This window comes from Giraffa tippelskirchi, chromosome X, assembly GCF_054371585.1.
Source record: "Giraffa tippelskirchi isolate mGirTip1 chromosome X, T2T-mGirTip1v1.2.pri, whole genome shotgun sequence".
In the NCBI taxonomy this organism is placed as follows: Eukaryota; Metazoa; Chordata; class Mammalia; order Artiodactyla; family Giraffidae; genus Giraffa; species Giraffa tippelskirchi.
The window spans coordinates 2,240,224-2,259,867 of NC_137289.1; the positions used below are offsets into that span (position 1 = coordinate 2,240,224).

The 19,644-nt window shown below is 56.1% G+C and overlaps 2 protein-coding genes and 1 long non-coding RNA gene across 4 annotated transcripts; 2 read left to right on the plus strand and 1 right to left on the minus strand.

The window, feature by feature from the left end:
- Positions 1–603: 603 nt before the first annotated feature.
- Positions 604–4,720, minus strand: LOC145537211 (uncharacterized). Its single transcript, XR_014076262.1, has 4 exons — positions 3,901–4,720; positions 3,586–3,765; positions 2,854–2,998; positions 604–870 (listed from the first exon to the last, which is right to left on the minus strand). It is a non-coding gene; the product is annotated as an uncharacterized LOC145537211 (long non-coding RNA).
- Positions 4,721–4,957: 237 nt separating this feature from the next.
- ATP6AP1 (ATPase H+ transporting accessory protein 1) lies at positions 4,958–12,766 on the plus strand. The gene is made up of 10 exons (XM_081568043.1): positions 4,958–5,137; positions 5,366–5,492; positions 8,273–8,347; positions 8,625–8,818; positions 9,341–9,381; positions 10,134–10,219; positions 10,588–10,826; positions 11,303–11,350; positions 11,434–11,665; positions 11,891–12,766. Exons 1-10 carry the CDS (start codon positions 4,986–4,988, stop codon positions 12,098–12,100), a joined length of 1,404 nt encoding a protein of 467 aa, XP_081424169.1. The 5' UTR covers positions 4,958–4,985; the 3' UTR covers positions 12,101–12,766.
- Positions 12,767–13,387: 621 nt separating this feature from the next.
- Positions 13,388–19,245, plus strand: GDI1 (GDP dissociation inhibitor 1). 2 transcript variants are annotated; one of them, XM_081568044.1, is made up of 11 exons: positions 13,388–13,538; positions 14,598–14,705; positions 14,871–14,970; positions 15,120–15,254; positions 15,722–15,920; positions 16,187–16,318; positions 16,867–16,966; positions 17,319–17,490; positions 17,797–17,941; positions 18,067–18,121; positions 18,212–19,245. In XM_081568044.1, the coding sequence occupies exons 1-11, from the start codon at positions 13,494–13,496 to the stop codon at positions 18,362–18,364; spliced, it is 1,344 nt and encodes a 447-aa protein (XP_081424170.1). In that variant the 5' UTR covers positions 13,388–13,493; the 3' UTR covers positions 18,365–19,245. The 2 variants fall into 2 exon arrangements, with proteins under 2 accessions (XP_081424170.1, XP_081424171.1); XM_081568045.1 differs by lacking the exon at positions 15,120–15,254.
- The last annotated feature ends 399 nt before the right edge of the window (positions 19,246–19,644 follow it).

Consider the following 19,644-nt stretch of genomic DNA (forward strand, 5'->3'; position numbering starts at 1 on the left):
ATCTCTTACATCTCCCGCATTGGGAGGTGGGTTCTTTTCCACTCACACCACCTGGGAAGCCCCACAACGTACATGAACGCATGGAAAACAAAGACCACTTCTAGAAGATAATGTAGGCAAATGTTGCCGTAATCTTGGGGCAGGGAAAGGCTTCTTGAACAGGATATTAAAAACATGAAGGATTCCCTGGTGGCTCAGTGGTAAAGAATCTGCCTGCAATGCAAGAGACGCAGGAGATGCAGGTTTGATCCCTGGGTTGGGAAGATCCCCTAGAAGAGGAAATGGCAACCCAGTACAGTATTTTCACAGGAAATATGCCATGGACAGAGGGGCCTCACAGGCTACAGTCCATGGGGTCACAAAGAGTCGGGTGATGGGGGCTCCTTTTATTGTCTATTTCACATGCAATAATGTGATGTGTGTAACGTAAAGGTGACGCGTGTCTACGCAACATAGGTAATCCACACAGCACACAGATATTACACTGATTTGGGGATGTGTCCATATTGTATTAAAAGAAGACACAGGGATGGTGAGGGCCCAGGTGGGTTTTCATGAATAAACACTTTCTACCCCCCAAACAAAGCCACAGACAGAAGGTGCTCATGGGTGCTGTCAATATTTATTGAAGGACTCAGCTTAGATGTCACCTTGTGGTTGAAGCAGACTCAGGTGGGCGCCCCTCTGTGCGCCTCCCTCCCAACCCTGTGTGTCTCCCTTTTGAACATCTATCACCCTGGGCTGGGACCCCCAATGTCGCGTCTCCTGCAGATTGGATTGGGAACTTGAGGGGAAGAGTCTGAGTTTGACTCAGTGCCCGGCCCGTAGCCACTGCTTCCAGAGGATTACCACTCCAGGGACCTGTGGGAACTGAGCAAAGAAGAAAAGCATCTGTGGGCCTCTGTAATGGCGGGGAGCAGGAGACTGCTGGCCAGCAAGGTCACACCTTTGAGAAAATCTTTCCCTTGAAACTTGGACTTCATTGATGCTGTGATGCTCTGTTTTTTTTTTTTTTGGGGGGGGGTCCCTGTGTTTTTTTTTCCCTTGAGGCACCAGGCTGAGCAGGATTGACAGATCTGGGGGATGCAACTGAGCCCCCGGGCAGAGAGGAAGAGCAAGGACGGGGAAGGACTCAAGCACATGGACTCTGGTCTCTCCCTTCCCCATCCGCTGGCTACCCTGGCTCTGATCTCTCACTTCAGATGCTCCTAGGGCCCCTGCCACCATGCCACCTGCTCGAACATCAGCCCCACATCAATGTTGAGGCAGCGACCTCTGCAGTCTCTCTGGCTTTTTCCTCTGCCTCTCCATCACCTGGTCCAGCCCCATCACATTCCTCCCAGACAAGGGCAGCAGCCTCTTGCTGGTCTCTGCTGCCACTCTCCCCACCTCATCCGTTCTGCTCTCACAGCCAGATTAGCCCTTTCAAACACAACTCAGATCATGGCCCTAAGCCTTCCAACCTCTCCCAGGCTTCTGGGGACAAAGCGAGCTCCAGCACAAAGCTCTCCCTGCAGCTGACTCGGACATTGCCACTGAGGGGCCCCACAAACAACCCAAACTTAACTGTCCCCAACTGACCTCGTCTCCCAGTCCCCAACTCAGATCCAAGAGCCACCTCCAGTCTCTGTCTTCCTCAATGATGGCAAACCCACCTCCTTTCTTCAGCTCAACTGCCACTGTCGTAGTTGAAGCCACATTTGTGACAACCATGATTACAATCTCCTATGTGGTTGATGAGTAGAGGTGATCAGTGGTCTGTCAGCTCTGTGGGGCTGGGGGGGGGGAGTCACATAGATTGCATTCTGCCAAGGAGATGGTATTTGAGGGGCAGGGATGGCAGCAGCAGTGGCTGGACAGTGTCCTGATGTCCAGTCCCAAGTACCCACATCTTTGTAACCACAAATGGTGCTGCAAAAGCTCTCTTTGTGTGCGCTTGGATGAGTATTTCTATTGAAAGTGAAAGTGAAGTAGCTCAGTTGTGTCCAACTCTTTGTGATCCCATGGATCGTAGCCTGCAAAGCTCCTCTGTCCATGGGATTTTCCAGGCAAGAACACTGGAGTGGGTTGCCATTTCCTTCTCCAGGGGATCTTCCTGACCCAAGGATCGAACCCAGGTCTGCACTGCAGGCCGACTCTTCACCATCTGAGCCACCAGGGAAGCCCATTTCTATTGAATGGATCCCTAAGAGGAAAACCGCTTAAAGGTCATACAGGTTTCAGTTTGTTAGATGCTGCCAAATTATCCTCTAAAAACAGTTCGACCAGTTGATATTTTCACCACCGTGTAGGCAAGACTATTTCTCAACATCCTTGCTGGCAACGGGCATGATCAAACTTTCATCTCCCCATATTTTTTATTATGAAAAATTGCAAACATATAGTGTTTTAGTCTCACAGGGCTGCTATAAGAGATTACCATAAACGGGCAGGCTTCAACCAACAGAAACTTATTCTCTCCCAGGTCTGGAGGCTAGAAGTCCAAAGTCAAGGTGTCAACAGGGCTGTGTTCCCTCTGAAAGCCCTAGGGAAGAATCTCTCCTTCTCTCTTTCAGTTTCTGGTGGTTCCAGGAGCTCCTCAGTTTGTGGTTGCAAAACTCTGTCTCTACCATCGATTGGCCTTCCCTGTGTGTCTGTGTCTAAACGTCTCTCTTCTTAGGAGGATAATAGTCATTGGATCTAGGGCCTGCCCTACTCCAGCATGACCTTATTTGGATCACATCTGCAAAGATCTAATTTCCAAATGAAGTCACATTTACAAGTTCTGGATGGACATGGATTTTAGGGGAATACTCTTCAACCCAGTACATGTATCAATGGAAAAACAAAAACAAACAGCACCCATTTACTTACCCACTAGATTCCAATGGTCACCAATATGAGAAATCAAAAATGGCACAGACAGGGACTTCCTCAGTGGTCCAGCGGTTAAGACTCCAAGCTTCCAATGCAGGGGACTCGGGTTTGATCCCTTGTTGGGGAACTAATACGCCACCTGCTGCGTGGTATAGACAAAAAAAAAAAGAGGCATATAGCTAAAAAACATGACATTTTGATTACACTTTTTTGACTTAGTATGAATAGATTGCTAGATTTCTTCTTTTTTGATGTCTAGATTTCTAATTAAAAAAATAGATGTGCAACAGGCAACAAAGGTTTACTGTATACCATAGGTAACTATAATCAATATTTTGTCAGTATCTCTAATGGAGTACCTATAATGGAAAATTATCTGAAATATCTATAATGGAAAATAACCTAACAATAATAGATGTGTCTATTATAAAAATAACATATGTGTATAAGAATCACGTAGCTGTGCACCTGAAACATTGTATTTTGTATGTGCTTTTGTAAGCACACACAAAATATAAAGAAAAAGAAAGAGGCACAGAGAAAGATGAAAGTCTCCCAATTCATTTGAGGTGGTGTCTCACATCTTCTGGCTCTAGCTGTCTCTTTCGCTCTTGAAGGCAAACTTCAAGAAAGGAACAATTGATGCTGTGTCTCCACTTCCTCACAATGACATTGCTCTTACAAAACTGGTGTTGCGAAGTACAAGAAAGTTTTCTGTCCTCATGTTACCTGCTTCCTGGCAGCAGTCGAGACTGACGTTGTTAATCATGGTGTCCTTGAAACTTCCCAGGATTTTTCCCCTCCTCCTTGACGCTCCTCTCCGATTTCTCTTCTAGATCCTCCTCCCTGCCCCTAGTAAGTGCTGGTGTTTCTCTGGACGCTCTCCTGGGCTTCCTCTTCTCTCCTTACCTGTATAAGGGAGAGTTAAACTGCGGGAAAAAGAAAGCACTCTTGCTATTCTAAGCATTCAGTTCACTCGCTCAGTCGAGTCCGACTCTTTGTGACCCCACGGACTGCAGCACGCCAGGCCTCCCTGTCCCTCACCAACTCCCGGAGTTTACTCAAACTCATGTCCATTGAGTCGGTGATGCCATCCAATCATCTCATCGTCTGTCGTCCCCTTCTCCTCCTGCCTTCAATCTTTCCCAGCATCAGGGTCTTTTCAAATGAGTCATTTCTTCGCATCAGGTGGCTGAATATTGGAGTTTCAGCTTCAACATTAGTCCTTCCAATGAACACCCAGGACTGATTTCCTTTAGGATGGACTGGTTGGATCTCCTTGCAGTCCAAGGGACTCTCAAGAGTCTTCTCCAGCACCGTAGTTCAAAAGCATCAATTCTTCGGGTGCTCAGCTTTCTTCACAGTCCAACTCTCACATCCATACATGACTACTGGAAAAACCACAGCCTTGACTAGATGGACCTTTGTGGACAAAGTAATCGAATGTCTTTGTTTTTTAATATGCTGTCTAGGTTGGTCATAACTTTCCTTCCAAGGAGTAAGTGTCTTTTAATTTCATGGCTGCAGTCACCATCTGCAGTGATTTTGGAGCCCCCCAAAATAAAGTCAGCCACTGTTTCCACTGTTTCCCCATCTATTTGCCATGAAGTGATGGGACCGGATGCCATGATCTTAGTTTTCTAATGTTGAGCTTTAAGCCAACTTTCTCTCTCCTCTTTCACTTTCATCAAGAGGCTCTTTAGTTCTTCTTCACTTTCTGCCATAAGGGTGGTGTCATCTGCATATCTGAGGTTAGCCATTAGTGAAGGTTGGACCCTAAATAAGGCTGAGCACCGAAGAATTGATGCCTTCAAGTTGTGGAGCTGGGAAGACTCTTTAGAGTCCCTTGGTCCCTTTTTTCTGTATAGACTGGCGGGCGGGCTGCGGGAACCAGAGGCGCTCTGCCCCGCCCCCTTAACTATTTGGAGCGTGCGCGCCCGGAGACACGTATAGCCAACCAGCAGAAAGGAGCGGCTGTGAGTGACAGCTACATCGTTCAATCACCTGAGAGTCTGGAGAGCTGTATTGCGCCCGGACCAATGGCAGCTCAAGGCGGACTTCGGGCGGGGGCGATGGTCACCTGATCCGCGGCGGCCGCGGTGGGTCTTGGCGGTGGAGGCCGAGAGGTTATGATGGCGGCGACTGCGGTGGCTCGGGTGCGGGTGGGGACGCGGCGGGCCCCAGCGCTGTGCCAGATGCCATGGCTGCCGCTGATGCTGGTGGCGGCGGTAGCGGCGGCGTCGGAGCAGCAGGTGCCGCTGGTGCTGTGGTCGAGTGACCGGTGAGCAGGGCGGGCCGGGGCGGGCTGCGCTGGGCACCGCGGCGGTTGAGGTGCCCTCGCCCGACCCCCGACTGTCCTCGGCGGGGGGCGGCCAGGCCCAGGGGGGCTGTCCCTTGTTCGGTGGCCTGTAGCGAGGGCGCTGGCTCTGGGCCCCAGGCATCAAGCTGGGAGGCCACGGGCTTCGGATCTCAAGCCCCCGCTTGACAGCACTTCTCTATCCCCTGCCAGAGGCCTGTGGGCTCCTGCGGCCGACACCCACGAGGGCCATATTACCAGCGACATGCAGCTTTCCACCTACTTAGACCCCGCCCTGGAGCTGGGCCCCCGAAATGTGCTGCTGTTCCTGCAGGACAAGGTGCGCCTGCCCCAGCCCTCTCTCCCTTCGTCATCAGGAGACAGCCCCCCTCTCCCCCAGGACATTGAGGCCCATTCCCCGAGGGAAGCTTCAGTGACCTTGTCCAAACTACAGGGAGGTGTGGTTCCTTCCTTGGGAAGGCCTGCGGGAGAACGTTCAGTGGGAATGGTGCGTGCCTGTTAAGTCGCTTCAGTCGTGTCCGACTCTTTGCGACTCTATGGGCTGTAGCCTGCCAGGCTCCTCTGTCCATGGGATTCTCTAGGCAAGACTACTGGAGTGGGTTGCCATGCCCTCCTCCAGGGGATCTTCCCAACCCAGGGATCAAACCTGGGTCTCCTGCATTGGCAGGCAGATTCTTTACAGTCTGAGACGCCAGGGAATCCCCTTGTCAAGAACAGTGGAGTGGGTTGCCATGCCCTCCTCCAAGGGATCTTCCCCACCCAAGGATTGAACCCATGTCTCTTTACATCTCCTGCATTGGCAGGGGGGAGATTATTTTTTTTTTAAACACTAGCGCCACCTGGGAAGCCAAACAGCTAGCAGAGGATGGTTTCCATCCATCTATCTCTGGGTTATGGGCACAACATGCTTCCACTGAGCCACTCTATCGAGCACGGGAATGGTGAGGGCCCAGAAATGGCACCCACTTGATTGGGGGAAATAAGGGGTCAGAGGCCAGATGCTGATTTGAGTGCCAAACCCTTACCTGACTCACTACATGGCAGGGATGATGAACCCCGTTTACAGATGAGAAGCCCAAGGATGGCAAGTTACTTGCCCAAGGTCACATAGCTAATGGGTGGCAGAGTTGTGATTCTGACTGTAATGATCGTAAGACAGAGAATGGAAGAATGATTGATCGCTTACTGAGTGCTTCATTCATACTAGCTGAGCTGATGTCATTATCTTGGTTTTACTCCCTAAAGAGCTAAGGGTTGTAGGGTCAGCTGAAGTTCCATGTCTTGTGCAAGCCCCAGGTTATTCCAGCCTGAGTCTGTTGGACAACCCCCCCACTGTGATTTTGTGCTCATACCCAGCACACTATTTACCCCCTTATCTGGGCATTTCTGCCCCTAAAGCAGGTATGCAGACCACAAGAAGATTCTAGGGCAGTGTAGGATTAGTGTTTGCGAGATTATTGAGCTTCTGCTTGTCTGTTCCTCATTGGTGGCCTGTTTGGCTCATTCCCTTTGTGGTCTTGCTCTGTGGGCAGGAGATGGTAGCTGTGCTGGCCTGTAGTCCTTCCAGGAGGTGGTGAATAATGTAGTCAGACTGGAACTCAGTTCTAGTTCTACTGCTTACTGGCCTTTGGACATGTGAAATACTCTGCAAATGCCAGTTTCCACATCTGTAAAAAGACACTACCGACATCAGAGGGTGGCGAGGAGCAATTCTAATAGTCCATATAAAACATCTGGCTGGCGCCCCCCCACCCCCATCTGATGGCATTCATTCATTTGTCAAATATAGACTACCTACTCTGTGCCAGGTATTGATTAAGTGCTGGGGACATAGCAATGAGCAGAATCACCCAAGCCCCTACTCCAAAGAAGCTAACACTCTTGCGAGGGTGAGAGGTTTACGTAAATGCTAAGTTGGTATGACATAAGGTCAGCACTGTAGTCCTTAGACAAGAAGGAAGCAGACTCAGGGGACAGAGTGACTGGCAATGCTGTGTAAGATAAACAGGGAGCAGGCAAGCACTTGCTGAGGAGGTGGTATTGAAGCAGAGATCTAAGCGGAGGTAGAGATGGAGCCATGTGGCTGGGGGAGGAAGGCATGCATTCCTGGCAGAGGTAACAGCAGGTGCAAAGGCCCTGGGCGAGGAGTGCTTCCGGTGAGCCCCTGGAAGAGCTGGTGTGGCTGGTGTACAGTGAGTGAGAGAAAGGCATAAGAGATGGTCAGTTGAGGAGCCCGGAGATGAGGGGGAAAGGGGTTAGTCACAGTTCTAAAATGTGGCAGGAAGCCTTGGGTGATTTCAAGCAGAGAGTGCACATGGGCGCCAGAGAGGCTGAGGATTCCTGCCCAGAAGGGTGAGGAGGCTGGGCCGGTGTGTATACTAAACACAGTGACATCAGGGAAGCTGATTAAGATCACCTCTGGGCCTCCCTGGGAAAAGCCAGAGGAAGCTGGGAGTTGGGGCAGAGGGCGGAATTTGAAGGACATCCCTAGGTTGCAGAGATTAGAGGGATGGGGGTCAGGGTGATTGTGGTCCAGAGTGCTCAGAAGCCTTCAGTGTTTGGCCCAGTGTGTTCTGAGATCTTCACCTCTGTCCCCTTCCACCAAAACCCGGGCGGGGAGGGGGAACTTCTCACCATCCTTTGCAAAGGGTTCTGTGCAGACTGGACAGAGGCAGCTCCAGCTGTCGCAGCTGGCATGTAGGTTCTCTTTTTCTCCGCCTTCCGCCCTGGGGGCATGCAGTTAGTGTTCTTGGCTGCCCCCAGCCCCCTCCCCACAGCTTCCCTCTTCCTCCAGGCAGTTCCTCTTATCTCCAGGCAGGCGGCTGACTCTTACTCCTGAGGTTATCATGAGTCAGCCGCCCACACATTTTCTCCCAACCCCGTGACCTTGTCTTCTCGCCCTGCTGAGAGGGTTGCTGGCGGAAAGAAAGAGAACATTACACGCCCCCACCCCTAAAATGCACCCTCACGCCCCAGATCAAACCTGCCTCTAAAAGATGTTGCTGGCCATGCAAAAATGCCTAGGGCCAGTTTCTGCCCCCTGCCCTGGCCCCCCCCCCCGTCTGTCCAACCTTCTGAGGCTATTTCCTTACCTTCTAGCTGAGCATTGAGGACTTCACAGCATATGGTGGTGTGTTTGGAAACAAGCAAGACAGTGCCTTTTCTAACCTGGAGGTAAGAGTCCACACCCAGCCAGTGACCCTGGAGGCCACCCCACGCCCCCCTCCGCCAGCATAATAGGAACTGTCCCCTCAGGAACCAGAGACGTTGGCTCGAGGGGGAAACTCCGATGGGGAAACGCTGAGTGTCAGGGCCAGGGATGTGGTGTGTTTTCTTTCTCACCTGGAGTGAGACCCGGTGTAGGTGTGGCTTGCCACCGAGGTCTGGGTGGCTGGCCCTGGTCCTGTGGCCCCTTGCTAACTCATCTGCCCATCTCCCACCCTGTCCCCAGAATGCCCTGGACCTGGCCCCCTCCTCTCTGGTGCTTCCCGCCGTTGACTGGTACGCGGTCAGCACTCTGACCACTTACCTGCAAGAGAAGCTCGGGGCCAGCCCCTTACACGTGGACTTGGCCACTCTCCGGGAACTGAAGCTCAATGCCAGCATCCCGGCCTTGCTGCTCATCCGCCTGCCCTACACAGCCAGGTACAGCTGGGCCTCTAGCCTCAGGGCCCAGGCTCTGGGGGCGCAGCTCTGTCCAGACAAGCCATCCTCTACCTAGCACCCTGAGGCCCTCCCGGAGGGCGTCTATCTGGCCAGAAGAGGCAGGAAGGCCCTCCAGCCAGGTTGGGACTCGGGAGTCAGTGCCCAGCATCAAGCTAGGCCTCTCGGGCCTCCTGAGATGAGCCAGGCATGGGCCTCGCTAGCGGGGAACCAGCCTGTCTAGCGGGGACTGTTCATGGAGAGGTGGCAGGGACGTGACCGGGACTCCAGAGCTGGGGGAGAAGGCGCAGGGGATTCCAGGCAGGGCTGCGAGGTGAGCAGAGGTCCCGGGAAGGGGGGTACTGGTGGTGGTGAGTGCAGATCTTGGAAGCCCAGCTTGAGCGTGCTACTTGGTGGGGCTATACCAGGGAACGACAGGGCCTGGAGGTGCTTCAGGAGGCAGCCCGACGGGTGGCAGAGAGCCATTGGGATTTGGGTGGCTTGAACGTTCTGTCTCTTCCCTAGCTCGGGTCTGATGGCACCGAAGGAAGTCCTCACAGGCAATGGTGAGTGGGGTTGGGGAGGGCGCACGGTTTCCATCTTTATCCAGCCCTTGGCCATACAGAGCTGGCCCGGGTTCCTCAGCCTCTCGGAGCTCCCATGGGGCCTGGCTGCTTCTCCAAGCCCCTGGCAGCTGGGCAAGGTCCCCAGGCCTTGGCCCAAGCGTTGAACGCGCAGGGGCCTCCTCTGCACAGCCCGGAGCCAGTTTCCACCCAGGCAGCCTGCACCCTAGGGTCTGGGGGGTTAACACACCAGCACTGTTACAAACACCTGTTCTGAGAACTTGTCTCCCTTGTGCTAGAGAGGACAGTTCTTCCTCCCAGAAAGGTCACCGGAAAGGTCACCGGAAACTGGCCATGGTGGATTTGGCGTTTTCGGTAGCTGTCTGTCTTTTCTCTGTCCACGTGGGGGAGGCGGTGACTGGGGCCATGGTATCCCAGGGGAGGCCGGGAGTGGGTAGGATGATGAAAAGTGGCTGCTGAACGGAAAACGCTACTGGGGGTGGATTGGAGCCGGCTCTTGGAGGGGCTCGGTGTCCCACCCGGGGACATGCCGGTTGCTGGGGTGGGAAGGGCTTCACAGTGGAGACGTCTAGGGGTGCCCACCTCCGTAAGGTGATATCACAGAGCACCATCCAGAGAAGGCGCCCAGAGGGGTCATAGAGGGGCACAGCCTACCCCTCCAGGCTTCTGCAGGGCACAGTGGCTGCGAGGGGCTGCCTCTGACCTGCATCTGTGTCCTCCCTCTGGCCCCTCAGATGAGGTCGTTGGGCAGGTGCTGAGCACACTCAAGTCAGAAGACATCCCCTACACGGCGGCCCTCACAGCAGTCCGCCCTTCTAGGGTATGTGCCCACGCCCAGGGCTCCAGGAGGTGCGGTCGGGGGGCATGGAGGGGGGCTGGTTCCTCCTCTGGGCAGGTGTAGGGGTGGGGGGCATGGATGAGCCACAAAGTCAGGTGACCACTGTCCATCTCATCCTAGCAGCCTTATGGGCTGGCGTCTTTGGACATGAAGTCCAAGTGTTCTGAAGTTGCAAAGACTAGCAATGTCACAGAGGCTTAGGGGAAAGCTGCTCAGAGGAAGCTTTTGCATATGAGCGTCCCTGGTGGGACGGGAGATGGCACCTAGTGGGGAGAGGAGGGGCAGGCTATCTGGTTCAGGGCCTGCCCCCAGGGCTGTTGAGAGAAAGTTTTGTGGGCTCTTGTCTGCAGGTGGCCCGTGATGTAGCCATGGTGACTGGGGGGCTGGGTCGCCAGCTGCTGCAGAGAACAGTGGCGCCACCTGCGATCAATGCCCCTGTGAGTTACAATGACACTGCCCCCCGGATCCTCTTCTGGGCCCAAAACTTCTCGGTGGCATACAGGGAGCACTGGGAGGACCTGACCTCCCGCACCTTTGGGGTCCAGGACCTCAACCTGACTGGCTCCTCCTGGGATGACTCCATTGCCAGGTGAGGGCAAAGTGCGTGCCCCTACCGGGGTCTGTGTTGAGGGGCATTCAGCATGAGGACGCAGGTGGTGGTGTGGTGTGGGGCCGCTGTTCAGAGTTCTGCTTGCTCACGCCTTCTCGTCCTTAGCTGGGGCCTTGGTTAACAGTTCCTAATCACTCTGGATCCCGGTGCCATCCCCTTGGGCAGCCTCACAGCTCAGCCTGAGCACCTTCAGCAACCCCAAGAGGGAGTCTGGGGGTTCAGGGAACCCAGAGGAAGGAGCCCTCCACTGGAGGTGGGGCACCTGTGTGCTACCCAGTTCCTGACTTGGAAAGGGATGGGGCCTCAGGTCTCCTATCTGTCAGGTGAGGGCGCTGGTTCTTCAGATGGCTCTGCAGGAGGACCTGGTGCAGCTCAGGTAGAAGGAGACCTGAGGGCCTTGCTCAGAAGTGTTTTCAAGGCCATCCCAGAGTCTGAAAACCCCTCTTCCTCTGCAGGCTGGTGCTGACCTATGACTCACTCTTTGGTACCATGGTGACATTCAAGTGAGTCTGAGAGGCAGGGGCGGGTGGGCTGCTGTGGCTCCAGCCTCTCCAGCTGCCTGACACCCTGCGCCACCCCCCCACAGGTTCACTCTGGCTAACAGCTTCTACTCGGTGTCTGCCCGGCACTGGTTTACCTTGGAGAACCTGGAAATCCACAGCAACGGCTCCATCGCCTACTTCAATGCCTCCCAGGTCACGGGGCCCAGCATCTATTCCTTCCACTGCGAGCATGTCAGCAGTGAAAACAAGGATGGCAACCTCCTTGTGCCTGACACGCAGCCCTCTCTTTGGCAGATAACCTTTCGGGACTTCCAGGTAGGAAGGGAGGAGGGACTGTGCCTGAGAGTGAGGGAGCCCCGGCTGGAGGGGGTTGGCGGGAGAGCAGAGGCCTGCGAAGGGTCTCCGGGTCCTTTCAGGTTTAGGCCTGGGAATGTAGCTGAGAGTCCCGTCCCCTTGGTGCTCTCCTCCCACCAGCTGGGGAACCCCCAGCCCTTACCAGGCCTCTCTAGGTGGGGCTACTTGGTGCTTTCTGTCCCTCAGATCCAGGCCTTCAATGTGACAGGCGAGCAGTTCTCCTACGCTAGCGACTGTGCAGGCTTCTTCTCCCCGGGTATCTGGATGGGGTTGCTTACCTCCCTGTTCATGCTGTTTATCTTCACCTACGGCTTGCACATGATCCTCAGCCTCAAGACTATGGACCGCTTCGACGACCACAAGGGCCCCACCATCACTTTGACCCAGATCGTGTGATTCCACACCTGCCGGGGGTTGAGGGCGTGGCTGGGGTCCAGGTTGTCACCTCCCCATCAGAGGCCCACTGGGCAGGAAGGCTTCTCGCTCTTCTGCCATCGCACGACTCCCTGGCTCCCCTTAGTTTGTCAGGCTACCTGTTCAACCTGCTGAGGGTCTTCCCTAGGCTGCCCACTCCCCTCCCCATCTCTTTCCACAAGGTGTATATATTTCTGCATAGACAGTAGTCAGATCTTCCAGGCTTGATCATTATAAAGGTAGGGGCCATTAGTTCTACAAAATCCCCCCCTTCTCCTTATTTATTCTCATTTCTCCACCTTCGCTCCTTGCTGTTGATAGTGCTTTTGTGTAGCCAGTCCTCTCTTCCCAGGCTTTATGGGGTTCCTTGTAGCAGCCAGGAGCTGTTCTGTTCCCTGAGTTTGGGGGGGAGTGTGGAACTACTATTTGTCCTGCTTAGCTGGCGTTATTGTTTTATTTTTTGGTGATGTGCTAACAATAAGCCGTACACTGGGGTTTATTCCTTTGGCCTAAGAAGGAAGGGACCTCCATGGAAGGTGGGCTGGGTGTGATCACAGGGTTTGGGGCCTGTTCCTGTCAGGAGTACCCGGCAGGAGCCCCGGGGTGCTCGTGGTTTCCTTCCGAATAAAATAAAGACGGGTCGCCATGCTTGGGCCTCTTGTCACTCATTTCTGCGCTTGGCACAAGGAAGGGAGGATGCGCTTGGCCGAGAGAGGAGGCCCGAGGATGGAGGGATGGAGGCCGTCCCGCGGGCTGCTTTTCCAGGGATCCAGGGGAGGCCGAGAGGGTCGTTTGCAAGCTGGGTCCCGCCCCCCCCTCCGCCTCAGCGACTAGGGGAGGGCGGGGGCCGTAAGTGCCCGGGAGAGGGAGGCGGGGGAGACGGCCGCGACAATAGTCGCCCCCAAGTCCCCAAGAGCCCGCCTCCGCCTGCCGCAGCAGCGCGCGCCCAGCCGGCGGGGCCGCGCCGAGCTTCCCGGGGCGGGGCGCGCCCGGCTCCCGCGCACGGATCCCTGGCGGGCCTCAGCACCGTCTGCCGGGCCGCCCCGCCCCGCCCCGCCCCGCCCAGCCTCACCGCCCTCTTTTTGAGGCCCTCGGCGAGGTGGCGCGGCCCGCCGAGTGGCGCGAGTGCTAGGGCCCGGGCCCCAGCAACCCTCACCGGGAGGCAAGCGGGGACGGCATGGGCCCCCGGTAGGCGCGGCGGCGGAGGGGAGGGGCCGGGACTCTTTGACGTGGCGGAGGGGTCGAGCGGGACGGAGCGCCGCCATCTTTGGTCCACTGCGGCGGCGGCGGCGGCAGCGGCCTCGGCGGCGGCGACGGTGGCTGTGGCGGAGGAGGAGGAGGAGGAGCCGACGGGCGCTGACACCGAGGCCTGACCATGGACGAGGAATACGACGTGATCGTGCTGGGGACCGGACTCACCGTAAGTGCGGCCTCCAGCGTCCAGGGTGCCGCCTCGCCTCCTCCCTGAGATGCGGCATCCCCTGGCCCTATCCTCCCCTCAGTGCCGGCGGCGCTGTTCGGTCTCCGAAAAGACAGCCCCGTGCCCAATCCCCGTGATGTGGCCTCCATCCCTGTCATGGCCGGTCTCCCAAGAAGCGGCCCCTTTTCTGGCCGTCTCTCTTAACCAATTCCCCTGGCCCGACCCCCGGCCTCCACCCAGGACCAGCCTAACATCCCCTCTCATTTTGCTCTCATTCTGGCGGGGATGTCGTGGTACAGGGACCTCCGGTCAGGTCGGGGGTGGGGGGGCTCGCCAGGGTGAGCTTTCATCCTGCTTCCCCAGGTTCTCGAACCAGGGAATATTCCAGAAGGAGCTGCAGTGGGGACCGTGACCACATTCCCGATACCCCACCCCGGTTTCCCATGGAGACCTCGGGGCTGAGGCGTATTTGCAGCCTTTGTCCTTGGGCTGCTGACAGTGACTGGTGAGGGTATTTACCCTCCCCCGAACCCTGTTGGACTGCTGCCCTGAGAGACGCCCCCCCGCAACAGTCGGGTGTGGAAGCCCCTACTGTGGCTGGGAAGGCTCAGGGTCAGGGGCTCCTCTTTGAGGAAGGCGGCCCAGGGTGGGGCCTCCTATTTCGGCACCATGCTAAGCCTTTCTTTACTTCCCTTTCGGGTCCTTTGCTTGTCCAGCTAGGCGATCCCTGTGTTTTATCTGCCTTTTTGTGGGCTTCTACGTCGATAGGTGATTTTCTTGGCATCTTGGTTGCTTGAAGACCATCCATGTGCCTGCTGGATACCTTCTTCCTTGTTCACCTTTTTGCCCAGCAAGGTTATAAAAGGAAACCGTGGTCATATGAAGCCCCCCTCCCCCAGTTTTAGGCTAAGCGACCAGCCACAGATGCAAGGAGCTGTGTGTTGAGGCAGAAGCCTTTCAGGTTGACTATCCCCTCAGGGTTGGAGTAGGGAATATGGTCAGGGCTGCTGGTGGGAATGTGGGCAGATGGGAGTGCAGTGAACGTTGCCCCTCGCTCAGGAATGTATCCTGTCGGGTATCATGTCTGTGAACGGGAAGAAGGTGCTGCACATGGACCGGAATCCCTACTATGGGGGCGAGAGCTCCTCCATCACCCCCCTGGAGGAGGTAGGCTGCTCCGGGCCCGGACCCATCCCTCGTTAACCTCTTGCATGGGGTGCTGAATGAAGCAGCTCCCCAGGTTTTCTGGGTGGGGTGGCGGGGGCAGGGGCGGGAGGGTTTCCTTGAGATACATCTCTCTGTCTCTCTCTCTCCCACCTCCTCTCCCTGCAGCTGTATAAGCGTTTTCAGTTGCTGGAGGGGCCCCCTGAAACAATGGGCCGGGGCCGAGACTGGAACGTTGACTTGATCCCCAAATTTCTCATGGCCAATGGTGAGGGAGATGAAGGAGGTATTTTGGGGGGCGGGGTGATTGGGACGAACATAGAAGGGTCAGACTGCAGACCACGGGCAGACAGACCAGCTCGAGCTTGTGGAAGGGAGCCATGCTGACCATGTCACCTTGCCCACGCCACCCCGCAGGGCAACTTGTGAAGATGCTACTGTATACAGAGGTGACACGCTACCTGGACTTCAAGGTGGTGGAGGGCAGCTTTGTCTACAAGGGGGGCAAGATATACAAAGTACCATCTACCGAGACTGAAGCTTTGGCTTCCAGTGAGTGTGGGTCCCATGAGCCAGGGAACTGGGGGGTAGGGGGAAGGGGGGACAGCTATCGAGAGCAGGGTGGCCCTTGCTGCAGGTCATGTTTCTTGTGCAGTACCAAAAGCCCCTTGCTCTATCATCCCCCTGTGTTCATCCACTGGTTGCCAGGAGGGGAGTCCGCATGCGAAGGGAATATGGTGTTCTGCACAGATTTCAGCTTTTGGCAGGGGCTTCACCTGATCAGTGAAACATCCCCAAGTTTCAGAGCCGGGAGGGCCCTCAGAGGCTGTCCAGCCAGACTCACTCTTGGTACAGTTGAGGAAACAGGCCAGAAAGCACAGAGGGGTTAATCGAAAATCACACAGTGGTTGCAAGAGAACTCCGCTGGGAATTAGGGCGCCCGCTTGCTCTGCCTGTCTGGCAGGTGGAGAGGTTCACGGCCCGGCACCTCAGTTATGCTTTGCACGTGGCCCTCACAGACCTGATGGGCATGTTTGAGAAACGGCGCTTCCGCAAGTTCCTGGTGTTCGTGGCAAACTTTGATGAGAACGACCCCAAGACCTTCGAGGGCGTCGACCCCCAGAACACCAGCATGCGTGATGTCTACCGGAAGTTCGACTTGGGCCAGGATGTCATTGACTTCACTGGTCATGCCCTGGCACTCTACCGCACTGATGAGTGAGGGGAAACTGGCATGGCAGACAACCCCTCAGCTGGCCCACCCCCTGCCCTCCCTGCTCCTGCCTGCTGCTCCCTTGGCTCACCCTGCCTACCTCCCGTACTCAGCTCCGGGCTCACTCACCTGTCGCCTTTTCTGTCTCTTCCCTGCGTTTGACCCATGGTCTTTCCCAGGCCTGCAATGGTGGGAATGCTGGCCTGATGCCGGGGTGGGGGTGCACTGGGCCTTCTGCTCTTGGAGCCTCTTCTGACCCTATTTTCCCCAGCTACTTGGACCAGCCATGTCTTGAGACCATCAACCGCATCAAGTTGTACAGCGAGTCCCTGGCTCGGTATGGCAAGAGCCCGTATTTGTACCCACTCTATGGCCTTGGCGAGCTGCCTCAAGGCTTTGCAAGGTGAGGGTGTGGCTTCTGTCAGTTGGCAGTGGAGGAGGCTGAGGCCAACAATGGGGAAAGGGCCCCCTTGGGCATCTCCACTGTGTTTTGTTACTTTCCCGCTGTGGGCTTAGTTTACTTCCCGCCATCCTCGGGTGATGGCAGCCCAGCAGGGCATTGAAGTGCGGAGGTGAAGGACCACAGATGGGGCTCGCTTGGCTCCTGGCTGGAGTGAGATGGCACGAGGACTGGACCTGTGGCCTTGAAATCTCTGGTTGGATTCTCCAGAGCCATTCATTCTGTTCCCTGGGACATTTCCCTGAGGAGCCACCCTCATGCTAGCCCTTTGCTGGAAATTTTTGGCATTAAGTCTAGAGAGGAGGGACCCCTTTAGGTGCAGTCTTGAGGTCCTGGCAGCGACAAAGCTCAGAAGAGCCCCCAGGTGTCCTGAGCTCTGCCTGCCTGAGGCCACCTTCTCTGTGCCCTGCGCTGCCAGGGGCAGGGTGTGCAGTAGTGCTGGTCCCTGTGTCTCCCAGGAGTCACCCTCATGGTCCCTCTCCCCACTGTAGATTGAGTGCCATTTACGGGGGGACGTACATGCTGAACAAACCGGTGGACGACATCATCATGGAGAATGGCAAGGTGGTGGGCGTGAAGTCCGAGGGCGAGGTGAGCCTTCCTGCCGCGCAGGCATGCTAGTCTGGGCGGGGCTTGGCCTGTCCTTTGAGACCCTCTTCCTGGTCACCCTGGCTCTGCTGGGGCTCCTGCAGCTCGGCCAGGTGCCTCAGCCCGGGGACCGGGGCTCCAGAGGAAGACAGTAGTCACTGCTGTCAGCAGACAGCTGTGGATGGGGGCCTACCTTCCCCAGGTGCAGGAGGAGGATGTATGCTGTGGGTGGGGCGATAGTGACAGCTCTGGGGAGTGGCCCACCTGCCAGAGCTACCAGCCCTCCCTGGGCATTCTGGCCCTCAGACATCGAGGGGGGGTCGGACAGGGCCAAGGCCTTCTGGTGCTTTCACAGGTGGCTCGCTGCAAGCAGCTGATCTGTGACCCCAGCTACGTTCCCGACCGCGTGCGGAAGGCCGGCCAGGTTATCCGTATCATCTGCATCCTCAGCCACCCAATCAAGAACACCAACGATGCCAACTCCTGCCAAATCATCATCCCCCAGAACCAGGTCAACAGGAAGTCAGGTAGGCCAAGCCCCACGCGAATTCCTCCAATGTGTTCTCTTCTTCGGGGTGGCCTTGTCTCACTGCCCCCACCCCCAGCCCAGGGGCTGGCTTTCTGCCCGATCCCTCCACGGAAGAGCAGGGATCCACATCACGGTCTCCATGCCTTGAGGCCCTAGGGACGGATGCTTCCTCTCCACGAGGGTGGCTTCTGGGATGTGGCCAGCTCTGTAGGGCTGGGGAGGGGCAGGAGGGCCTGAGTTGAGCTTGGCCCCCAGGAGCGCCCCCCCCACGTGCCCCTGCTAACAGAGCCTTTCTTGTGGGCAGACATCTACGTGTGCATGATCTCCTACGCACACAACGTGGCCGCGCAGGGCAAGTACATTGCCATTGCCAGCACTACAGTGGAGACTTCAGATCCCGAAAAGGAGGTTGAGCCAGCCTTGGAGCTGCTGGAGCCCATTGACCAGAAGTGAGGGGCTGGAGGGCTGGGGCTGGAGCTGGGGGGAGAAAGGAAGCCAGGGAGCCAGAAGGCGGACATCGTGGAGGGCAAGGCTGATCCTGAGACCTGTCTCAGTCCCTCCATCTGCTCCTCAGGTTTGTGGCCATCAGTGACTTGTATGAGCCCATCGATGACGGTTCCGAGAGCCAGGTAAGCAGCCTGTCCCGGCCCTGGCTCCTGGCTGCCAGCCCAGGGCCCTTGCTCCACTCACCTCGGGCCCTGGGCACTGGCTGTTTCCAGGTGTTCTGTTCCTGCTCCTATGATGCCACCACACACTTTGAGACAACCTGCAATGACATCAAAGACATCTACAAGCGCATGGCAGGCTCCGCCTTTGACTTTGAGAACATGAAGCGCAAACAGAATGATGTCTTTGGGGAAGCTGACCAGTGATGGCTGACCCCTAGCCCAGCCCCTGGTGCCCTCTCCCCCAACCTGAGTCTGTTCTCCCTGAAGGGGAAATGGGTGTGGCTGGGTGTCCCCGTTTCCAGCATCTTCTGCTTCCCCTACCACATTCCTGTCACCCACCTCATTGATTCACTGACCAAATCCTTAACCTTAGTGATGGTTTGGGAGGCGGGGGGGGAGGGGTTGGTTAGTATCCTCCGTCTTGGCCCTTCCTTATCCTGGGAAAAGGGGGTTCCTCTCCTTGTGTGTGTATCTTCCCCCCACCCCTAATTCTTCTGCTCTATTTGGGAAGAACGTGGAGGAAAGCTGACTTCTGCCCCCATTGCTCTTACCCCTACTGTAGTGGCCTTTGGAGATGCCCCCTGCCTCCCCCCACCAACTTTAGTGTGTTGGAAAGAAGGGGCCCTCCCAGCACAAAGTTGCATTCCTTTCCCTAGTCCGCCCCCATAATTTATTCTAATTTATTAACTTTGGCCCACCCTATGTGAGAAGGGAGCCCTGTCCCCCGCAGCCTCACGGTGTGGCCTGGGGCTGTGGAACAGCTACCCTGGCCGGGCCCGCCTGACCCTGGCAACCCTGGTGCAGCTTGGGAAAGGAGCGGGCTTGGGTGTGGCCCCGTTGGAGGTTGAGCTTGTTTTTGTTTCTTGTCTTTGTGTCCGCTGGTACTGGCTGAGAGAGAAAAGACCTGTGAGCAAAGCAGAAGGAGGTGGGAAAATGGATCCAAATCCCCTGTGCCCTGCCCATCCTATTCCTTCCCATTAGTGGTGGGAAATCCTTATCTTGCAAAGTGAATGTGTCCCTTTCCCCATCCTCTAGTGTATTTCACAGAAAACAAACTCTCCCAATAAAACTGTGTTGAAATCTGAGCCTAGATCTTTAGTTTTTTCTTCTCAAAGCTGTTTTCAGGTCAGGGCCTTGGCTCCCTGAGCTGCCCTGCTCTCCTACACAGGCTTGGGACTGCACGTGGTTTAGCTTTGTTTGCAATGGCTATGAAAGGTGACTTCCTTCATCAGGGAATTGCAGAGCTCCTGAACTGAAGGGAGCAGGTCACATCACCCTGCCCAAGGCCACACATTGAGCTAGTACTGACACCAGGACTCCAACCCTTGGGGGTCAACGTGAGGGAAATGGGAGACAGGGGTCCAGCCTGGGGTGGGGGTTGTAGTGGCGGAAGCAGAGACTCAGGGCCCCTGCCTTCAGGCCAAGAAGGAGGAGGACGGGGCAGAGGGAACTCAGGCCCAGTCTTGTGGCCTGGGGAAACAGGA

Excerpts from the sequence above, each read along its gene's own strand:
- GDI1 (XM_081568044.1), top strand. The coding sequence starts at position 13,494 with ATGGACGAGGAATACGACGTGATCGTGCTGGGGACCGGACTCACC. Across the intron at positions 15,255-15,721 it reads GACTGAAGCTTTGGCTTCCA|ACCTGATGGGCATGTTTGAG; the intron begins GTGAGTGTGGGT and ends TGGCCCTCACAG. Across the intron at positions 17,491-17,796 it reads CCAGGTCAACAGGAAGTCAG|ACATCTACGTGTGCATGATC; the intron begins GTAGGCCAAGCC and ends TCTTGTGGGCAG.
- ATP6AP1 (XM_081568043.1), top strand. The coding sequence starts at position 4,986 with ATGATGGCGGCGACTGCGGTGGCTCGGGTGCGGGTGGGGACGCGGCGG. Across the intron at positions 10,220-10,587 it reads CAGCAGTCCGCCCTTCTAGG|GTGGCCCGTGATGTAGCCAT; the intron begins GTATGTGCCCAC and ends TCTTGTCTGCAG. Across the intron at positions 11,666-11,890 it reads TAACCTTTCGGGACTTCCAG|ATCCAGGCCTTCAATGTGAC; the intron begins GTAGGAAGGGAG and ends TCTGTCCCTCAG.